At 43.3% G+C, this 22,564-nt stretch overlaps 1 protein-coding gene across 1 annotated transcript; it reads left to right on the top strand.

Annotated features, from left to right (window-relative positions):
• Positions 1 to 981: 981 nt before the first annotated feature.
• fbxo32 (F-box protein 32) lies at positions 982 to 21,613 on the top strand. The gene is made up of 9 exons (XM_052022837.1): positions 982 to 1,617; positions 7,359 to 7,468; positions 10,117 to 10,166; positions 10,267 to 10,359; positions 13,903 to 13,996; positions 15,632 to 15,816; positions 17,116 to 17,298; positions 17,399 to 17,542; positions 18,822 to 21,613. Exons 1-9 carry the CDS (start codon positions 1,505 to 1,507, stop codon positions 18,909 to 18,911), a joined length of 1,062 nt encoding a protein of 353 aa, XP_051878797.1. The 5' UTR covers positions 982 to 1,504; the 3' UTR covers positions 18,912 to 21,613.
• The last annotated feature ends 951 nt before the right edge of the window (positions 21,614 to 22,564 follow it).

Here is a 22,564-nt window from a genome sequence, read left to right as displayed (position 1 = left end):
GGGAGGAAAGGGGAAGGAGGAAGAGGGAGAGAGAGAAGGCAGGAGAGGAGGGAAGAAAGAAGGGAGAGGGGGAAGGAAGAGGAGGGAGTATGAAGAAGGGAGAGGGGGAGAAAGAGAGAGGGAAAGAGAAAGGGAGGGAGGGAAAAGGGGGAGTGAGAGGAGAAGGAAGGGGAGGGAGAGAGGGGAGGGAGCAAGAGAGGGCGAAGGGGATGGTGGAAGAGGGAAGGAGACAAAGGGAGAGAGAGGGAGTGAGAGAGAGAATGAGAATGGGGTAAATAGAGAGAGGGGGAGAGGGAGAGAGAGAAAGAGTGGAGTGAAGGAGAAAAAAAGATGGTCACCAATGGTGGAGTGTGGGGAAGTAGTCAGAAATGCATGAGTGAGACTGGCTACGTACAAATTGATTGCTGAGTTTCCTACACTATTGAAGTATTTGGTTGCGTTAAGGGTAGTTGGGTGGGGCAGAGGTGCATCAAAGTTTGGGTGACCTAGTTGGGATGAAACTTCCTTGACAGAGAGAGGGGGAACAATTTTGGACCAGCATGAATGCAATGGGCCAAAGGGCCTCTTTCTGTGCCATACATTTCTGGGACTACACTTCAGTGGCTCTACGGTGCTTCGGCACCCGAGTTAGGATCTTAGAAATTCACAGCATGGGAGGCCATTCAGCCCATCGTGCCCATGCTGCTCGTGAATGGACTTCACGTTAAGTGGGCTTCCTCGCTCTGGGTCTGTAGCCCTGCAGGTTACAACTCTCTGAAAGTGGCGGGGATACTGTATCAGTGATATTCTGCAGACCGTACTTTGCTTAAGGGTTTTACTGCGACTTCGTCGGAGTTCAAGTAAAATATGCAATACATTGCAAAGAAAGTCAACTCGTGGAAAAAGTAAAAGGAGAAGTCAGCGGAGTTGCATAAGTTACTGGGGAATGCGTAGCCTGAGATCAGGATGTTGCAGATATTGCTAACGCGGGTTGTGTAAACTGCACCAGGTCACGCTGTTCAGACAGAAAAACAATGTGCCACGTGAAAGGGGCTGAATGACGTTTCGGATCGCACCGCGCTCCCCGGGCAGCAGCCTGGGACAGGGGCGGGGCCTCGCACTCTTCCGGCAACAGAGGCTTGCGAGGATAAATAGGAGGCACGGTGCAAATCTCTCCCTTAATTAAACCCCGCAAAGCGCAGGGAGAAGGCAGAAGACAATCAGGCAGCAGCGGCAGCAGCAGCAGCAGCAGCAGCAGCAGCAGTAAACAGGCAAGACTGCAGAAAGTGCAAATGCAATAAAGTGTAGAGGAAGGAGTTACTTTGAAAGAGAAATTCTTAGCACACTTAAACTTTGTGACTGTGCAAAACTTTATCAGAGCAAGTGCATTCCCTACTTAAAGGAAGCAACGCAGCCTTTAAACAGAAGTGCCTTCGCCCAGCCCAAGGAAAGGAGGGAAAGTTCCCTTTCAGAGTGAAGCAAAAGCTTTGCAATAAGAAGCGTTAACTTTCCAGGCTCGGTCAGGATGCCCTTCTTGGGTCAGGACTGGAGGTCCCCCGGTCAGAGTTGGATCAAAACCGACAGTGGCTGGAAGAGGTCGAAGGATGATGCAAATAACAACGTGGATCCGCTGAACAGGTGAGTTGTTACCTGTACCGGAGGTCACGGTTTGCCCTGACCTGCCGTCTCCTTCCGTGTGTTAGTTGGGGTTGAAACTGCTGATCTTCATCCCACGGTTGGCAATTATTCCGAGGGGGGAGGGGGGAAGAGTAAAAAGGGGAGTAATTTTGGAAGAGCAAGCAGGAAGGAATAGGGTGACGTTGTAATAAAAACTCAACAGATCGGGTAGCAGCGGTGGGGCGAGAAACGGGTAACTTTTCAGGTCAAAGACCTTTCGCCACCAGTAACAATAAGTAACAAATTCAGGGTTTTTGAGTCGAGCCTATACCTTAAAGCTGGGTGATGGAAAATAACTGTCTCTATCCCCTTAGGAAATTGGATCATTAAAGTACACATTTCTCTGAAAACCCTGCTAATAAGTAGAATTGGGTCAGAATTCACTCTGAAGGAAAAATGCTTCATACCCGCGTTTCACTGTGTTTAAAATATTGTAAGCGTCGTTTTACTTTAAAGCATCACTTCTGTAAACGGTTTGAGTTGGCTAACTGCCCGGGGCAAATCAGACACCACAGGCAGCGTTTCTCTTCTGTGTTAGTAAATCCAAACTGGCTAGCAAACCAACGGAAACACGTCAAACACGGTGCAAAAGTCTGTCTTAAAGTGCTACTTCTGTTTTTAAAAACTTGACTGAAGCCTTAATGTATTTGCTTGGGGCTTGAAGCTTCTTACACTACTTGTTGAAAGCATTGTAACAATTGAAGATTTACTTTGTGCTGTTGTATCCCAGTAATATTGTGCAAATTCAAGAAGGCACCTCCTGCTTTTCATAATGCCAACCTCTCTTCCCTCGTGATCTAATAATTGTTGCTGTTGATGACCTGGCAAAATAATCCGTGCAACGCTTGTCGGTTGCAATGGATGTATCTATCATTCCTACCAGCCTTGGGGCAAAGTTGGATTAATGTCGCAACAAGTTTCCTGATTTGGGACCAAGGGGGGTTGCCTTGCAGGAGGAGTTTGCTGACCTTCATGGGTGAGTGTAGGCAGGCTTTGTGATGTGGGTGGCATCTCAGCCATACCCCGTTCACATCTGGATGTGTTTCCCATCTAGCTGTTGACATGAGATGATAATCAGCAGTGGCTAGACTGAACAGGGATGTTGCATAAGGTTGTCTAACTTTACACAACATCATCACTACAACTTGCATTTTTGTAGCACCTATAGCATTGCAAAGTTGCCCCATGGCACTGAACGATTACCTGGTAAACTGTTAATACTGATGGACATGAAGGCATTTTGGGTCAGTACCCCCAAAAAAAGTGCAAAGTAGATAGGTTTTAATGATTGTTGTAAGGGAGGGAATTGGAGAGCAGGCAGTAGAAAGCTGGAGGAAGTACAGATGGCCAGAAATGGATATACAGATCTTGTGACCTTCGCTTACCCAGTGAGCTCAGAGTTGGAGAGGCAGTGCTAATGTTAACTCTTCTGTGGTTTATCATCTACAAAGCCATGAGGGGTAAATTGTGGGCTTACTCGAAGGTTGTTTGAAATTGGCCTGTTATTGGACTTTACACAAACATCTCTGCATTGATACCATTTCACTCCTACTGTGTGAAGAGTAATCCAATAGATATGCTGTTTACAGAGCTTGCTGATGTCTCATCATTTCCTGCCTCGGTAATTAATAAGGAGACCTATACAGACTGAGGTCTTGGCAAGCTGCCAAAATGGTATTACATCTCAAAAGTCAATGCTGATGAATGTTGAGAGGTGCTGGGGAGAGGATGAGGGCATCATATGGGCTTGGGCTTTTCAGGGGTCAAGTTAGGGAGCACTTGTACAAGACAGTGGGAGTTTGCAACTTTCTCTGAACCTGGTGCATTAGGGGTCAGGTATGGGGATGAGCAAAGTGACTGGAGTTGGTATGTAAATCAGCCATGGTCATATTACTTGGAAGATTCAGGTCTTGAGTTCAATAACCTCCTCCTGTTCCCAGATACTTTCTATGTTTCTGTGTTTGCCTGAAGTATCCTTGAGTGAGTCAGTCAGTGAGTTTATTCATTGAGCAGCTGAGCCAATAAGACTAAACAAAATCAGATTCCAAACTGGATATGTTGGGACAGCTGTTCCAGGCAATGTTGTGGCACTCAGCATCATTTGGGTGGACGGCTGGATGTGAAGGCAAGGAGTAGCCATGTGCAGAGGTTGTTTTGCTTCTGCCTTGGTTCTTCTGGTGTGTGTGGGTAAGACCAGAATTGGGCTTCGGTTGCTGCATTCACCAGGTGAATTACCTACATGTGTCACCAATACTTTCTTGTATTTCCTCAAACCTATAAGGAAGCCATTTGGCCCATCAGGTCTGTGCTAACTTGAGAGCAATCCCATCAGTCCTATTCACCAACTTGTTTCTCTGAAACCTCAGATGCTTATCAATTCTGTCCTCCAACCCCTATTCACCTACATCTATCTGTACTGGGGATAATTTACACTGGTCAATTAATCCAGCATCTAGCATGTCTTGGGGATGTGGGAGGGAATAGGAGCGCCCTGGGGAAAACCAGGTCACAGGGAGAATGCAAGCTCCACACAGACAGCATTGGAGCTGTTCAGAAGCAGCACTACCTGCTGTGCCTCTGCTCAAGTGATCGCTGACTGGAAAAACCACAATGGGCAGCAACCTGCAAGGTATGGCCCCACCACTTGCCAAGGCTTCTTCAACAGCACATACCCAACTCCTGAGCCTTGCCTGGAAGAATGAGGGCAGCCACTTCCAAGTTCCCCAAACACATGGTACCAGCTGGGAGATGGCATCTCTGACTGCCCCTCCATCTGTGCCACCAAAAAGGACAAGGGGAGCAGGCACACGGGAGCACCATGAGGTTCTCCTCAAAGTTGCAAATGTATTATTGTTTCTTCATCACACTGGGTCTAAATCCTGGAACTCCCTCTCCAACAGCACTGGGTGCATCAAGGAGGAGGCTTCTTGGGGCATTTGTGAATCAGCAATAAGTACTGACCTGGACAGTGATAGCTAGAGGTGAAAAATTAATTTAAAAATTGCTTTGGCCATTCCTTCATTGTCACTGGATTGAGATCCTGTTATTCCCTCCCCAATAGTATTGGGAGCACCACCTTCTCCTAGGCAGATCAGGCTTGACAATGAGTTGCTTCCACTTCAGTTGTGTGGTGGACGAGGCCAATGTACGATCTGCAGACCTTGCCAGTGGGGCAGCTGGTGCTCAGTGGAGCAGGTGGGTGGGATATTGTCTCTCCTCTCACTACATGTGCATGACCTCTGTGCTCCTGTTGGAGAGACTGGGGGTGCTTGATCTCTCTGAATGCCCCTTGTTTGAGGAGTCAAGCTAGGAATTCCTGTGTTACTGAGGATGTTACATTTTCTCTGGAGATTTTAGGAACCTTCTTGAAGCTTCCTCTTCTCTTACACCATTCTCCCCCCCCCCCCCCCCCCCCCCCCATAAACTCTTGTCCTAATGTGGCTTGGAGTAGATTGCCTATTTCACGGGTCCAGTACTGGGCATGTGAATTGTGACCTGTTCACTGGAGCTGGTTGTGGGTGAAGAGTCTGATCTGGAGATGTTGCCTTTGGAGAGGACACTGTTGGTTTGCCCTTTTGGCCAATTAATTTGGAGCATTTTTTTTTGAAGAGATGAATTTTGGTATCTCCCCAGTGCTTTGAGGATCAGGATGTTGGGTTTGGGCTCTTGGCCTTTTCCCACACAGATTCCAGAGGTTTGATGTCACTTTTTCCAAGGGCCAGTGGGTATGATCACTAAGTGCTGGGCTTGTCAGGGTGCCCACAACCCAAGAATTGGTGGCAGAGTGACCATCCTCCAGTTGAGTCAACTGCAGTGGAGGGGTAGTAAGAAAACTGGCAAGAGGTTAACATTATTCTGTTTGTAAATCCTGTCTCCTTTTTCTTCCAGCCCCCACCAACTTTCTTTACCACCCATTTAGGCTGCAACCATGTACAGTCTTGCAAAAAAAAAGCAGGGGTTGTTTGGGTCACCAAGCAAGGTGATGGAAAGTACTTTGAATACACAAGATAGATTGGATCTTTAAGGTAGTTAAAGGAGATGTGGTTGTTCTTCTGCCTTGGTTCTTGTGGGCAGAGTCCTTCCTGAAGGCTGTCATCAGAAAGCCCTCCCCATGCAGGTCAGTGGTAACCTGGAACTCTATTTCCATTCCACCACCTGCCCACCACCCCCCCCCACCCCCCCAACCACTTCAGGGAGGGTCCAGGAGATGAGGTGCAGACTTGCTGTGACATTGAATGGTGGGCCAGGGTGGAGGTGCTGCCCCGCCGATAAGGTGAGGGAAGAATGAGCATCTACAGTTAATGACATAGTTTGGATAGACTGCAGAGGTCAGATATGTCATCGATCTGTGGAAGCAGTTGTTTTGTTTCAGTTCTTCTCCCCTGCGCAGCCTGCCAGAATCTGACTTTTTAACGATGAGGCTATCTGCCAAAGCAGCCAGTTTACAGCCTGCAGGGTAATGTCTTCCAAATAAGTTTCTTTCCCCCCCCCCCCCCAACTGTAGATAAGAATGGATGGAGCCCAGTGAGGTTTGGTAACTCTGTGCTGCCCCATTGTATTCTAATCTGAAATAGTCTCTGTTCTTTGTAACCCTTTTAAGCTTGCTCTAAAGATGTGGTTTGAAGTTGTGCTGTACACTAATGCTATAAATAACTTGCCCACAGAGGCCTGTTCACACATGCACAAAATAAATTCCCTCTTGAAGGGAACTTGCAGCCAAAGATTATGAAGCACTAAGTCTTGCACTTCCCCAACCTAGATAAAGAACCAAAGTTTATAATGGCCATGTAAATTTTCAGGCAACTTTTCCTTTGGCATTTTAATTGAGTGACAGAAGTTTTGAAGAAATGAAACTAGTTTATTTTCTACATGAAAATAATTAGGACTTCCAGCATTTGATTTGTGTTTGACATGAAGGTCCTCCTGACTTCTCCTACTCTGTTCTCTCTCATGTATTTCCCAAGATTAGACCCCTCTCTCCTTTGCTGCAAGTTTCAATCATTTCCCAGAACAATTTGTTCTGTCCAACAAAATACGTCAGTGTCACTGCATGATCTGGTACAAGTTTGTTTTCAAATGTAATGACCCATCAAGACTTGTGGCGGTGAAAGTTTCTTCATCAGAAGATGTGATGGCAGTCAGACAATAGAGGAAAATCTACCAGGTAGAAGCTACCTCTAAAATGGGGTGGAAATAGCGATTAATGTCAACAGATCCCAGAGTGGTCCTGCAGAAGTGACTTAAAACAGTGCTAGAGATGCTCAGCTATCTGGGTAGCATCTGTGGGGAGAGAAACAATATAAAATGTTAATTCTGCTTCTCTCTCCATAGAGGTGGCTCAGCAGTTAGTGCTGCTGCATCATAGCTCCAGATAACTGTGTTCAGTCCTGACCCCTGGTACTGTCTGTGTGGAGTGTGCATGTTCTCTCTGACTGTTTCCTCCAGGTGCTCCAGTTTCCTCCCACATCCCAAAGATGTGTGGGTTGGTAGGTTAATTGGTCAGTGTAAATTTTCCCTTGAGTGAGGGGTAGAATTTAGGGGAATTGGTGGGAATATGGGGAGAATGGGATGGCTGTAAGCCAGTGTGGACTCAATGGGCTGAATTGTTTCCCATGTACTAAGGGAAAACAAAGTAATAGGTTGTACTTTGCAATGAGTTGTTCATGCTTTACAGTACATGTTTCCTTTCCATCTTTGCACAGTTTCTGCAATGAAGAATTTGATAAAGAGAACTTTTTGAACAATGTTGGGTATGATTTGATGACAAAGAAAAGAAAGAAGGATCTCTTGAATAACAACACAAAAATCCAATGTGAGTCTTGCTCCTTTTTTTTTGTAGACCAAAACTGTTTAAGTTGACAAACTATTTAAAATGCTATTGCTCTCCAAAGCTGTCCTTCCAGAGTGCAGGCTCAGCTCCTCACTTTCAATCCCTTGAGCAGCAAAATCTTGGCTGTGTTCCCAGTGTAGGATTGGGAGAGTGACCCACTGTCAGATGCTAACTTTTGGGCAAATTGTTAAATTTGGGGCCCCTCTCCCAGAGATGTAAAACTTCTAATGATACTCTTGATTGAAAGCTGTGGAGTTCTCCTGTGTCCCTGACCAATAACTATCCCTTAACCAATGTCACTTAAATGAGTTACCATGTCTTTGCCAGACTACTTTTGTGGGATAGTGCTGTGTGCATTGTCTGCCATGCTTCCCACCTGATTTCTAGACAGTCCCTTGGGATTAAGGATGACTTGCTTCCACTCCGTTTTTGTGGGTTTGGAGATAGATGTGTGAACTACAGATTCTGTGGAGGTGGGGCAGGAGGTGCTTGATGGTGGGTAGTTTGTGAAATGGTCTCCTCCTTCCTTACAGAGAACCTCTTTGTGCTCCCAGTACATGAACAATAACATTCCTAAATGCACCTTCTCCAGTACCTGCACATCAGAAGCACTTCATGTGCAATGAAGGACTTTGGGTTGTCTTGAATGGAACTTGAGAAAAACACTATGGAAATGCATACCAGGAATTCTGATCCTGGTATGCATTTCCCTTTACCTCTGGTAGGCAGCAGGAAAGGTCCTAGAGAAGCAGATCTGACTCTCTATTGATCTTGTACAATTTTTTTAATCTCCCAAGACATTGATGGGATTACATCACTGTTCTTGTAGTGTCTTTGCCATTTTGAGATGATAGGGGTGCTGTCAGGTTCAAGGGGATATTAGATATGTGGCTGTTTAGGATATTAAATGGTTGCTTTATCTGTCTCAGATTGCCTGTTTGTTCACTGATCTGGAAGTTCTGTGAACTGCTCCTGCTTCCCCACCTGTAACTTCACCTGTAACTTGACCAGTAGACCGGCAGACTTCTGGTTTAGTGTGCAGACAGGGTTGCCTGCACTTGTGCTAAGCAGCCCTGACAACATTTCTGTGTTAATACCCAAGATGTATTTACAGCACAGAAACAGGCCATTCAGCTCAGCTGTCTGTGCCAGTGTTTCCGCCTTGCTTGAACATTCTCCCCACCCCCAATCTCCATCTCCTGCCATTCCTTTCTCCCTCCTGCTTATTCAATTTAAACACACCCCTGCTGTTCCCCTCTGTGGGAGGGAGCTCTGCATTTTTCCTGCTTTTTGGATAAAATTTTCCAAAATTCCAAATTTCCAAAATTGGACTTGTGTGTGATTTATATACTGATGATATCCAACTGTGGTCTCCCTACAAGTGGAAGCATCTTCTCCACACTTAACTAATCTTAGACTTCCAGGTCACCCTTGGACTAGTCTTCCCTTGAGATGATTGTTGCAGCCTTTTCACTCTAATGGTATAATCTCTGCCCTGGTATTATCCTTGAATCCCTTCACTTGCATTCTGGAGGAGTTACTGGTTAGGCTCATCACAACTATTGGTTTCACTGCAATCTCTGTACTGAATATTACATTCCCTAGATACTTACAGTGGAAGAAATGAAGCTGCTTTGTATAAGGGTATGTTTTGTCTGAGTGTGCTTGGGTGTTGTTGGGTCTGGGTTACTCTGACACTGATAATGGAGCATGATTGGTTGTGAATCATCTTGTAATGCTCAAACAAGTGACCAGATGCTACTTGGAGCTGAAGGAAAAGGTATCAGAATATGGATCCTTAACATTACAACATGCATAATTACTTCTAAAGTTTTTATATTATTGTCTATAAACCCCACTGAAGTGCACTTTCCACAGACAAGTATAGAATTTACAAAGCACTTACATTTGATGCTGTATTGAATAATGTCCTTGGATGGTCCAATAAGTGCTCAAGGTTACAAGTTGCTAAGGCTGGCATATGATGTCCACTATAAAATAATTCTCTATGCTACAGCACAATCAGCCAGGTGAAGGATCCAAATGATCTGGTTGTAACTGGATTAATGCTCTAAGTGTTTGTGCTGTGGAGAAAGAACAGGGGGTTTTGAACTACTTAGATTGTGCCTTGAAAGAGCCAGCATGAGCTCAGTGGGTCAAATGGCCACCTCTGCTCCATGATGGTCTGTCCTTCAGAGATGTTTGTTGTCAATTGTCCTTTTTGAAGTGGTGATGGAGATCAGTGGGATTGCTTGACATGGGAGGGAATGATGTATTGAGCCAGTCTAAGCCCATTGACAGTACCCTCACTAAAAACTCAGCATCACAAGTTGAGTGTGTGCAGAACCAGAGTTGGTGTCAACAAAATGAGACTCATCACATGTTAATTGGGGAAGAGATCATAGAAACAGCACAGAAACAGACCCTTTGGCCCACTGAGTCCAGGCCAACCAACAAGCAGCCATTTGCATAATACTATTCTAACTTTTTATTCTCATGTGGGGAAAATAAAATAAAATTACACTCCAGCACCTGTTAATAATCACGTTCATTGCTTTGGAAAACAAATTGCTTTTGCTCTGGCCATTAATGCAGTTAATAAAGTCCATTATCTTTATCTTTGCTCTCAGATTTTCACCATGATACTTGGATCTCAGTTCACAAAGGAAGCACAAAGGAGGTGAGTAATTCTGTGTTGAATTATGTGAACAGCTGTGTGTTCAAAGCCTCTGTTTTAATCCTATCCCACTGATGGCTCTGACAGTCTTTGTTTCTCCCAGCGCCATGGATATTGCACCCTGGGTGAGGCTTTTAACCGCTTGGACTTCTCCAGTGCAATCCGGGACACCAGAAGATTCAATTACGTTGTCCGGGTAGGTGGGTCTTGCATTTCCACTGAACTAAATTTCTGCCAGTTACTTTACCTTATTTATTATTTATTTGCCATTTTGCGTCATGGCACCAACTCCTCATTATTACTATTAATTCTTGATTAAACCAGTGGTAGAAGTGGTAATTCCATCTCCTGAATCAGAATGGAAATGTACTGCTCTGTAACTGGACCTGCTGGTCAGATGTAATGTAAAGCAGCATTGTGAACTGCATCATTCCTATGGCATACAGTAAGGCTGCACATCATTTTTCTAATGCATCCATCTATTTGTGTAAACTCTAACTGATCAGGGATGACTGAACAGGCTACAACTTCAATCTCTGGAAGGCTGAAAACTGATCTGATTCAGATCTTGAAGGGTGTTCATTAGGGTACCGGCACAGCAGACATTTCCACTTGTGGGAGAGCTGAACCAGAGGTTGCTGATAAATCCAAATGGAATTTGGAGAAAATCTTTCCCTGGTGAGCTGGGGGGAGGGTGGAGAGAATGTGGAGCTTGCTCCCACAGGGAGGGGGTCGAGGCAAACAGCAGTGATGTGTTTAAGAGAGCTGATGTTGTGTGGTTGGGGGAAGGAATGGAAGTTTATGCAGATGGAATGAGTAGGAGGGGGTGCCTGTGAACAGAAACACTGGACTAGTCACATGGCCAAGGTTGTAGGTTCTGTGCATCTCTTTTGCAAATCAAAAAATACTGACTTTTCACTGACTAGCAGCCTGTAACCCCATGAAATGCATCTTCATTTTGTGAAGACTGGCTGCTTCAAGGAGTTGATGAGAATGTGTGGAGAATAGATTACAGGGGAAATAAGTGGGGAATGGGAATGCTTGGAAAAGCTGGTACGAATTGAATAGCTTGCTCCTTTGTCATAAGGAAGTATTAAAATATTGTCTTTGGATAGTGTTTTGTTGTTTGTCCAGGGTTTCTGCAAATGTTAATGGTACCAAACCCTTGAAACTGATATGTTTATGCTGGTTACCCTTGGACTGATGAAAGGATCTGTTACTCTGAGTAATACCAACAGCAGTCCTGATTGTCCATCACAAGTCAAGTCATCGTGCCAAGCAACAAAGCCAACAGCTGATACAGTATCCAGTGTGTTGTTGCTGTGTTGGATAGGTGCTGATGGAAGTGGAACTGTTTTGAATTCCTATCGTGATCCCACCCCCATCCCTAGCCCATGTCTTGTGACTAATTAACTCCTACTTCAAAGTTCTGCAAGTTCACTGATCTATATATTGCAGTCCTGCTTGCTAAAGTGCAGTGAATCCATTAGTGATTGGATTATGCTTTTTATTCTAAAGAAGGAACTTGTGTTGACAAACACTTCATGGCCTCATGATGTCCCAAAGAGCTCCACAGGCTGTGAAGTACCTCCTGTTTTCTAATCACTGTTGTAGGGAAATAAAGCAGCCAGTTTGTGCATAGTAAACTCCCAGAGACAGGCTTAATGATCAGATGATGCAGTGAACAAATAATTGGTCAGATGTACTGAGATGCACTGAAAAGATTGATTTGCATGCCATACATACAGATCATTCCAAAAAAGTACATCAAGGTAGTACAAAAGGAAAAACCACAGAATGCAGAATATAGAGTAATACAGCACAGATATAGGCTCTTCAGCCCAACAAGTCCATGGTGATCATGGTGTCCACCCAGCTGGACCCAACTTCATGCATTTGGCCCACATCCCTCCAAGCCCCACCCCTCCATGTACCAAGTGCTTATAATACTATTGTACCTGCCTCAACCATATACTCACCACCTGCTGTGGAAAATGTTGCCCCTCGGGTCCCTTAAAATTTTTTCCCCTTTCACCCTCAACCTCTACCTCTAGTTTTGGACTCTCCTACCTTGGGGGAAAAGACTGTCACCATCCACCTTATCTATGCCCCTCATAAACACTTCTATAAGATCGTCTCTCATTCTCCTACTTTCCAAGGAGACCCAGCTTGCCAACCTCTCCCTATAACTCAGGCCTTCTAGTCTTGGCAACATCCTTGTAAATCTTCTGACATTAGTTAGAGAGTACATTGCAGGTAGACATTGCAAGGGATACAAGGTAGATTGAGAGATCAAGACTTCATCTTTATCATCCAAGAGCCTTAACAGCAGGATAGGACCTGTCCTTGAGCCTGGTGATACGTGTCCTCGGCTTCCGGAGGAACTCAGTGGGTTGAGCAACACCTGTGGGGGAAGGGGGGGAAAGGAATTTTTCTCACTTCAGGTTGAGACTGTATCAGGACTGAGAGGAGATGGCTGGTTATAAAGGGGGGAGGTGAGATGGGCACATGGGTGGAGGGTGGACCATGAAGGATGACAGGCAGATGGAGCCAGGAGGGGTGGAGTTGGGAGGCAGGCAGGTGGGTGATAGGTGGAAGCAGACGAGAAAAAGATGTAGTGATGTTGGTGGTGGGGTAACTATTGGCTGGAACTCTGTACTTTGAAATGGTGCCACAGAATAACCTGTGAGAGCAGACAGTGCCTCAGTTGGCCAACTCAAAGAAAGCTCCTCTGATAGTGTGGTACTCCCCTTGTACTTCATTCATTGGGGAGTCATCCTGGATTTTTTTTTGTAACTAACTGGAAATGTGTTTAAGGTGCATGTTAATTGGACAAAAGACTGTCTATCCTGGATGTGAACTGAGATGAGATTAGCAGTATTTCACTCTGATAAATCGGCACAGATGCATTCCCTGTAGGGACAGTATAGTGTGCTGCTTTGAAGAGTTGATGACAGCCTGCACCACAAAGTGTTTGCTATCAGTGATGCTGTGCACTTGAATACATAAAACTGTAGACCAGAAAGATTATGTAGTTTATCTCATTCCACCATCAGCTCTTCACCTATGTGCCAGTAAATTCATTTTCAGCAGACAGTTTTGACTCCTGTGCCTGACTGCTGAGAATCATCTCCTATTGAGGAGAGTGAGATGCAAAATTGTCCTTGATAGTGTGCTCTGAACATGTATACAGTGGTGTATCTATTGACTGCAGAAACTAATGGAGCTGAATGTCATAAGTGACATGCAATGTACAAGTGAATACATGCCAGTTTACTGTAACCAACAACTAATGTTTACCCTGGGCTCCCCTATAAGTTTTTTTTTGAAATTTTCCCCAACTGACTACCCCTCCCACCCTTCCATAAGAGCCACAAAATAGATGAAATTCCTGTTTTGTCGTCTTCATAATTGTTTCCAATGAGAAACTCCATTTCCCAGGGAAGTGGTCTGATTGAGGCAAGTGTTTGAGTTTGGCTTGGCTTTATTTTCCACTTGTTTAGTAGTAATTAAGAACCAGTACACATTGTACTAGTTGCTTAATCTTCACAAGCAACCAAAAATTAATGTTCAATTTCACTTAAACTCACTTCCCTGTTTCTGGGCAGCATTGGTGTCCTTTTGGATTAGAAGCTTTGGAAACCTGCTGTCATTGGCTGGTGTGACCCAAAATGCCACATTAGAACAGCTGCATGGTTTTGCTGTGCTAGAGTGACACTGATTTATTTTTTATTTGCAGTTGCTGGAGCTCATTGCAAAATCCCAGCTCACGTCCCTCAGTGGGATTGCCCAGAAAAACTACATGAACATTCTGGAGAAAGTTGTGCAGAAAGGTGAGTGACTATCAACACTTCTGACCTCTGCCTCTACATCCTGTTGATTAAAAACCCACTGGAGCAAACACAAAGAAATATTTACTGGGATGATACTGAAACTTCATAGTCTGAGGGTAAGACTGAAAAGGCTGGGGCTTGTCCCTCTGGAAAGGAGAAGGCTGAGGGTAGGCACGAGGATTTAAGATTATGAATGGGTGTGATTGGTTAGGTGTAGAGAAAATGTGCTTGAAAGTTGGGCGAGAGCTCATGAACATAAGGAAGACTCTGGCTGATCCAGTTGTGGGAAACTTCTTCCCCCAGAATTTGGTGGGAATGTGGAATTTGCTTCCTTGGGGAAATATCGAGGTGATTAAGAGGAATCTGGATAAACACAACAAGGGAGAGAGGAATAGGAGATGATGGAATGAAGTGGGATGTGGAGCAGAAATTCCATAAAGCTGGGGAACTGTTTTTGTTCTTTACAAATATTTGTAGTATTAAAAATGAAGATTTTCTAAAACTAATCTCTGGCATGAATTGTCTGAAATTGATTCTACTGAAATATTAAGAATACCAGTTGGTACATAAGTGGGAATTGGACACTTACAACCCCCTTAATTCTGCTTGTCAGTCCCAAATGGCCAGTCCTTTTTTCTGAGACACAATCCCTCTTGCTACCTAGATCTTGGTGAGATTGCCTCTCATTCTTGAGCTCCAGTCAGTGTAGACTAATTTTCCAGGATTTAAGCTTGCCATCATCCTAACGATGGAAAACTATCAAGAACTGGAACTGCTTGCATTCTTGTATAGTTAAGGGATTAAGAAGGCATTAGAAAATCACTGGGCAGTTCTGGTAAATCCTCACTGGTGCAGAGCTATGGATAAGGAGCAGACTGTAAACTCTGCATTGATAAGGGAAACATCAGTGGCCACTAATTGCTTAAAGTCCAAATACTAAACATTAAGATGGAATTTTAATCAATTGTTTTCAAACATAAATAGGAGTTGGTGTGTAACCACAAAATCCCAGCCTGCTTTGGCATTCAATAAGAAGCCTGAAATCCACTCCATGTTGTCCTTAACAATAAAAACAAAATGCTGGAAATACTCTGTGCCTTAGGCAACATCTGTGGAGAGGAATGGTGTTAATGTTTTGTCAGGACCCTACATCGTTAGTTTCTTGGATGCAAAGTGAATTAATCCATCTCAGATGTGAATATTCTCAATAACTGAAGAACTCTTTAAAAACTTATAACCCTCTGGCTGAAGAACTTTCTTCGGTTCTTTATGGAACTTATCCTGAAACTATTAGTTTTTCTGAAGAGTCCATAATGATTAGTCTAAAGGAACAAGTACCTGGCCACTGGGTGGGAGTGTCCCTGTCACTTGCCACAGTCAAGACAGTTCTTAATGTTATGCTACAATTGATTATTGCAAATACTTTCCATTCATGACAAAATATTCAGCTTAACCAATTTTGAATTTTGATTCCTTGCTCCTTCCTGTTTCTATAACCACCTCCAGCCTTGCAATTTCCTCCTGCTACAACCCCACCCAACCCCCTACCAACTCAAACCATCCATACCCAGCAATGGTAACACTGCTCCTGGTGCACTGTTTTCTAATGTTAAGAATATTGTTTTCTTTCTTCAGTGCTGGAAGACCAGCGTGATATCCGGCTAATTAAGGAGCTGCTCAACAGTCTGTATGCCACTATTTGTGCACTGGTCAAAGGTGTGGGAAAGTGTGTCCTTGTGGGAAACATAAACACCTGGGTCTACAGAATGGAGGTCATTCTTCACTGGCAGCAGCAGTTGAACAACATTCGTATCATCAGGGTAAGTCTGGGCAAACAGCAACTCTGGAGGTGCAATCACTGTGGTAATGTAGGAGAGAACTGGTACCCAACAGTAAAACCACAAGACCATAAGATGTAGGAGCAGAATTATGCCATTCAGCCCATTGAGTCTGCTCTGCCATTCAATCATGGCTGATTTTTATTTCAAAAACACCATTCTCCCCATAACTGTTAATCCCCTTTGTTCTTACCTGTCAATCTCTGCCTTAAATACACCCAATGACTCAGCCTGCTCACTCCATTGTGGCAGTGAATTCCACCCATTCACCATCCTCTGGCTGAAAAAACTCAATTTTAAAGGGAAGTCCCTTTATTCTGAGCCTGTCGCCTCAGATCCTAGACTCTACTCCTAATGAAAATATCCTCTCCACGTCCACTCTATCCAGGCCTTTCAATATTTGGTAGGTTTCAATGAGGTCTTCCCTCCTTCTGAACTCCATTGAATATAGGCCCAGAGATGTCAAATGCTCCAAGTTAAGCCTATCATTCTTGTGAACCTCCTCTGGACCCTCTCCAGGGCCAGCACATCCTTAGGTATGGGGCCCAAAATTGCTCTCAATATTCCAAATACAATATTGGCTGGTTAATCTTCGTTTTGTACGTGAAGCCAGATGATCAAAAATTTTGTCAAATGGATATGAGAGAGCAGGTTACTAGTGGAATTGCACTGAGGGCTGCCACAGACATGTGAATGTCCTAAGGAGATGAGGTAGATTTGGGGATGGTTTTAAAGGAGAAAAGAGATCTAGGTGTTTAGAAGGGCAATGTCAGAGTTTGAAGTTGAGGTAGCTGAAAGCCTGAGCATGACCAAAGGCCACTTGGAAGTTGCAATATGCCTCTAAAGCTCTTAACGCTTGGTTATAAAATGGAACCTTGGAGGACATTTGTTATCATTGAATAAGAATATGTAGATTTTTCTAAACTTGTAACATTTTTGTGTGGATGTGATTTTTTTTTAATACCAGGGAAATTTTTTGATCAAGTCAATAGTGGATAAGTACAAATAGGGGATAAGCAATTGGAGTGCAGAGATTGTGAATGGCATTGGGTCTGGAGAAGATTGGAGTTGGCAAGGGGCGAGGATGTGAATTTTAAAATCAAGGTCACAGATGTAGTGGGCCAAAAGGCTTGTTCCAGTGCTGTACTGCTGTTAGTGTTATTCTGAGAGCCAGTGTGAGTCGGCAGACTTAGGATGAATGGGACTTGAGTAATGATGCATTGTCTATAATATTGTGCTTGAGATCTGAGGCCAGGTGTCTTAACCTCTTTTCTTGTACAGCCTCTGTCTCCAGGATTGACTCTCACAGACCTACCAATGTGCCTGCAATTGAACATCATGGAGAGGTTGTCTGATGGGAGAGATATTGTCAACCTTGGACAGGTATCTCCCACCCTGCAAGTGCTGAGCGAGGACAGGCTTCTGTGGAAGAGACTGTGCCACTACCACTTCACAGAGCGCCAGGTATGGCAAGCTCAGGTCGCAACCTAGTTTCAGGTTAGAACACTTTTGGAGAGTGCTTCAAAAAGGACTCTACTCCATTTTTATCATCTTTTGTACCTAGATTCGCAAACGTCTCATTTTATCTGAGAAGGGTCACTTGGATTGGAAGAAGATGTACTTTAAACTTGGGAGATGCTACCCAAAGAGAGAACAATATGGGGACACACTGCAGTTCTGCAGACATTGCCACATCCTCTTCTGGAAGGTACAGTGGGCCTTCACAAATACATGGGTTTAGATCATTGCAGCCCCTCATTATCCTTGCACTGTAATAGATTATTTCCTGCTGTTGTCTTGAAATCCAGAATAGAAGATCCAGTGGCAATTGGCAATATCTCAATAGGTTCAAATCCTTTGTTTTGACATCCACTGGGGTCCAGTGTTCTTTTATTTATGTTTGGCATTAGGAAATAGAGGGGGTCATTTGCTTGGCATTCTATCCACCACCTGAAACATTCATTCCCTCTACTGTCAGCATACAGTGGCTGTACTGTATACCATCTACAAAATGTACTGCAGCTGCTTGCCCAGGCTACTCCAACAGCACTTCCCAAATCTGTGACTTCTACCACAGAAATGCAAGGGCAGCAGGCACATGGGTACACCACCCTCTGCAGGTTCCCAAGTCCCAAACCAAAAAAAAACAAGCTGCTGGAGAAACTCAGCAGGTCAGGCAGCATCTGTGGAAGCAAAGGGATAGTCTGTTTCAGGTCGAGACCCTGCATCAGGATTCCATCAGATTATCTCCTCTTGAAACTCGGTCCTGATGCAAGGTCTCGACCTGAAACACAGACTATCCCTTTCCCTTTACAGATGCTGCCTGACCTGAGTTCTTCCAGCAGCTTTTTTTGCTCCAGATCCCAACATCTGCAGTCACCTGTGTCGTAGTTCCACACCACCCTGAATCACTGTTCCTTCTAAAATCCCAGCACTCCCCAATAATTCTTTCACCAGAAGGACTGCAGTCCTTCACGACTCAATGCCACCTGAAGGGTGGTTAGAAAGGGACAATGAATGCTGGCTTTGTCAGTGATGCCCACTTTCTGTCAATGATGAAACCACAAGGGTACTTTGACAGCTAATAGTAGTCATGGTCATGGGTAGGATCCTTGCCCCTCAGGCAGGAGGAGTTGGGTTCATATCCCATTCCAGATCATTGAACAAAAACTTGGACAATCCCTTCGAGTGCAGCACAGGGAATGCAGCATTGTTGGAGGTGCTGTTGTTTGGATGAAATGTTTAACTGAGGTCCCCAGCTGCTTCCTTGATTCAACCAATATAACCAACAATAAACTTTTGTTATCACGTTGCTTTTGTGGGAGCTTGCTGTGTGCAAATTGGTAGCTGTGCTTTGTATGTTAAAACAGTGACTGCACTATAGAGTACTTGATTGGTTGTAAAGCAATGTGAGGTACTTCAAGGGATACAGAAGGTACTATAGCAATGCAAGTCAATAACAAGTTCCTTTCACTCTTTACTTTCAGGATACTAATCATCCTTGCACAGCTAATGACCCTGTTGGCTCTTACACTTCCATTTCACCTCTTGAGTTCATCAGTCTCTTCAAGTTCTGAACTTGAGAAAATTCCAGAAGATTCCCAGTCTGGAAGAGATTCCTGCTGTGCCTTGAGAACTGAGCTACTAATTTTATATACATTGCATTTACCAATGTAAATACTGTACAATAATATTTATACTTTTTACACTGAAGCTGAAATAGAAGTGGGTTAAGTTTATTTTTTATATTACAAAAAGATCATGGTGTGTAAATATTGCTTGGGATGATTCTGGGAGTAGAAATTTACTGAGGCAACATTTCAAGGAGAGGAAGGTTAAGTTGAGATGTCAGATAGGAGGCATTTGCTCCTAAGATGGGATTGATGTGCATTGTAGTGGCAATGCATTGAAAGAGTCCCATGTGCCATTTCTGGCTAATTGTTCAGATAGCTAACAGTATGTTTCTGTGATGGCCTCTATTACTGGTTTGTTGATTATAATATTAAGATGCACATGTTACAAAGCATGAATTGGGTTAGCTCCTGCCATCCCTTTCTTACCTAGTTGCTGGGATATTGTGGAAGTGATCTACACTGCCTTGAGCTGGTTTCTTCACTCATCTGATCTCAAGTTGTCAGTAATGTTGACTGTAAATTGGAGCTGCAGAAGCTGTCTTCTAAATTCATGGCGGCTACTTTGAGAATGGAACCAGTTTTTGAGCAAACAAGTTTTCAAATCCTAGTTTTCCTAACCTGGTGAATTTGCTGATTCAGTGTCTCAGCTGAATTCTCTGCAAACCTCACATAATCCCATTCTCTCATGGTGTTCAGCACATAATAATGTGGGGGTTTTGTAGGACATCTGATTGAATAGTGGCAGAGTGGAGGGGAGAGAGTTTGTTTTGTACTTGTGCTTGGTTCTGTTGTAGTAATTTTATTTGCTATTAACATTGCAGCCATTATTTGTACTTTTTATGATATGTTATCAATGTGTTGAATGTAGAGTACTGTCTGATCCTGCATCTAACTGCTGTGATGGTTATATAAATGAGTTGTTTACAAAACTCTGAAGGAATCATATTTGGAGACTTTTTTATTTTGCAAGAGGCACAGTATTGGACAATGATTGAATGGAAGGCATGATTTTTTTCAATTGAAATCAACAGTGAGGTCCCAGCCATTTCCACGATCTGGCATAGGGCAAATCTTCAGTACTGAATGAGGCAAGAGAGATTGGATTACCCAAAATCCATGGCTTCTCCACCAAGAAGGAATTGTCCTCAAAGATAGAGGGACAGTCAGTGTTGGCAGGAATGGAGATGGTAGGTCCAGTACTGGAGTCAAGGAGATTTTTGAGTTGTGTGGGGAGGGTGTGTTTAGAAGTTGTGATGAAAGTGACAGGAATATGAGCAGCATCAGTAACCTTTTTCATAAGAAGAATTGGGTAGTGGATGGAGAAAGGTCATCCCATTCCCATCATAATTTTCAATGGGAGACCAATGTGAGAAGTGAACTTTGGGTTGTATCTATATAGGACAGTCCCAGCCTAGGCAATGAACCATGTGAACATGGGCGATGGAAGATGTTCAAAGCTTGCGCATTCTAAAATGGCTTTAATTAGATCAGTAACAATGCTACTGCTAACAATACTACTGGAATCCCATAAGGCTTTAAGTGTAGACGCTTTCTGGTAATGTATAAACACTCATTTAAAAATTCCCCTCAATACAAGTCTTTTAATAGCCTGAAGTCTTCTAGAAGCAATGTTATATATGTAGTTATTTTCATAGGTGATCTTGAGAGCAATTAAGCTTCAGAATGAACACTAGAAACTTCAGAAAGCTTTATTTCAAAGTCAATTTGAGTTCTGCAGTACACACACAATTCCAGACTTTTTTCTTCACCTGAGTTCCCACAGCTGCCCTGACTGAGACTCTTGGGTCTGATTGCACAAGCTGTCAGATGTTAAGAACTGAAAATTCTCAGTGCAAGAGTAGATTGTTGGAGAGCTTGGCTTCTTTGCTCCCACAGTTGGAAAGGGAGCGATAGTTAATCTTTTAATCTCTGAAGCATATGGGAAAGGTTTCAATATTGGGGGCAAGGTTAGATTGTTTGCAAAGCTATTGGCAAAATGTGTTTGGATAAGGTGAGCAGGTCGCCCAGCCACAGTGACAAGTCTGTCAAGTCATCTGATGAAACATTTCTAATTTTTCCAGTAAAATCCTTTTAAAATTCATTCTCAGCAAAATGACATTTACTTTAGCTATTACAACTTGTTGCAAGGAATTGTTTACAGCAGCAGTAATTTGTAAAAGACCAGATAGGATAGTTCATGGATTTGAAGTGTTAACAGATTTGGTAATTGTTTTACAAAGGAAACCAGTTCCAATCTCTCAGACTGCAGTTTCAACCAAGATAATTTTGCTTCTACTTTTTCTGGATGAACTTTGCATCAATGTAAACCAGATGGCAAGTGGTTGACTTGCACATTGATTTGAGTAGAAATAAGTGGGAAGGAATGCTAGATGGCCTTCGAACTTGTGATCAATAATTGCACTGTCTCAATTTCTAAATTTGTTTTTGTGAATTTTAGGAATTTTTTTGCCTAAACATGCAGTTGAAGTGTTGCTTGTCTTTAGTATATAAAACCATTCACATCAACCTTTTGTTGCATCAGCACACTAAGCTTCTGAATATCTGTAACATAGTGCTATTCTCTGATGTAAAATACTACTTTGTAAATTTTTAATTGATATCTTTTTAATAAATGATATCTTTTGAAATGGTGTTGAGTGAGAGTCTTCAATTTGCATGTCTACATCTTCTGAAAGCCTTGTCCTGTTAGGCTGGAGATCATCTAGAGTCTCTTCTACTTTAAACCCAGCATACCAGCAGAAATGGTGAGTACTTAATCCTTCAGTACAGCACACAAAGCCAATCTGTCAGTGGGTGACAATGGGGGGGATGTTTTCCCCTTTAGAGGGCCCAGAACTAGAATGTCATTAAATTGATAAAAATCCAAGAGGAAACTTGAGAGAACCTTCAAGAAAGATTGGAACTTGGCTGTGGTCAAAAGGAACACCAGAAATGGATTTGAGGGGAAGTTGGTGTTGGATTAGGGTCCATATTGTTAGTTTTTTTTTTAAAAGTTTTGGCTCTTTACTTATGTTTTGTATAATCATCTGTTTGTCTAAACCTTTAGTAACTTGCAGTATATTTGGCTCTGGTACCTTCTCACAAGCTGTTATCAGAAGATTCCCTTTATCTAAGCAGTTTAGATGGGTATGCAGTATAAAGGGAGAGCATGAGGAAAAGTTCTTCTGTTACTTCGTTTTACTTGCTTGCTGGTAGAAGCTGACACTGTCTGACCTATACTTTGAACATCTAATAAAACTGCTGTAACTGTAAGATTTGCACCTCATTCTTGACTTCTGGAAAAACCTCTGGACAACATCGTCTCCAGATCTAACACTGGATAAACAATGTTTTCATGAGTTGAAATAGATGAAGAGGGTGCTTGCATGGAGTGTAAGCATGTGCCATAGGCCTATTTCTCTGCTATGCACACTAAAATTTGCAACTTTGTTTCCCCAGTTCCTGTGGAATTCCTGTATGACTTGCTCCTGCTTATTTGAAGTTATCAGCTTGTGATAGTGCATAACTTCAAGGATTAAGAGTGATATGTTTTGCATACCTTTGGCTGCAGTTTAAAACCACATGATGGGTTATTT

The sequence above is a fragment of the Pristis pectinata genome, chromosome 9, assembly GCF_009764475.1.
Source record: "Pristis pectinata isolate sPriPec2 chromosome 9, sPriPec2.1.pri, whole genome shotgun sequence".
NCBI classification, from domain to species: Eukaryota; Metazoa; Chordata; class Chondrichthyes; order Rhinopristiformes; family Pristidae; genus Pristis; species Pristis pectinata.
The sequence above is the reverse complement of the archived record's forward strand: the minus strand, read 5'-3'. Positions and strand labels throughout refer to the sequence as shown.

Excerpts from the sequence above, each read along its gene's own strand:
- fbxo32 (XM_052022837.1), top strand. The coding sequence starts at position 1,505 with ATGCCCTTCTTGGGTCAGGACTGGAGGTCCCCCGGTCAGAGTTGGATC. Across the intron at positions 13,997-15,631 it reads GGAGAAAGTTGTGCAGAAAG|TGCTGGAAGACCAGCGTGAT; the intron begins GTGAGTGACTAT and ends TTCTTTCTTCAG. Across the intron at positions 15,817-17,115 it reads ACAACATTCGTATCATCAGG|CCTCTGTCTCCAGGATTGAC; the intron begins GTAAGTCTGGGC and ends TTTCTTGTACAG.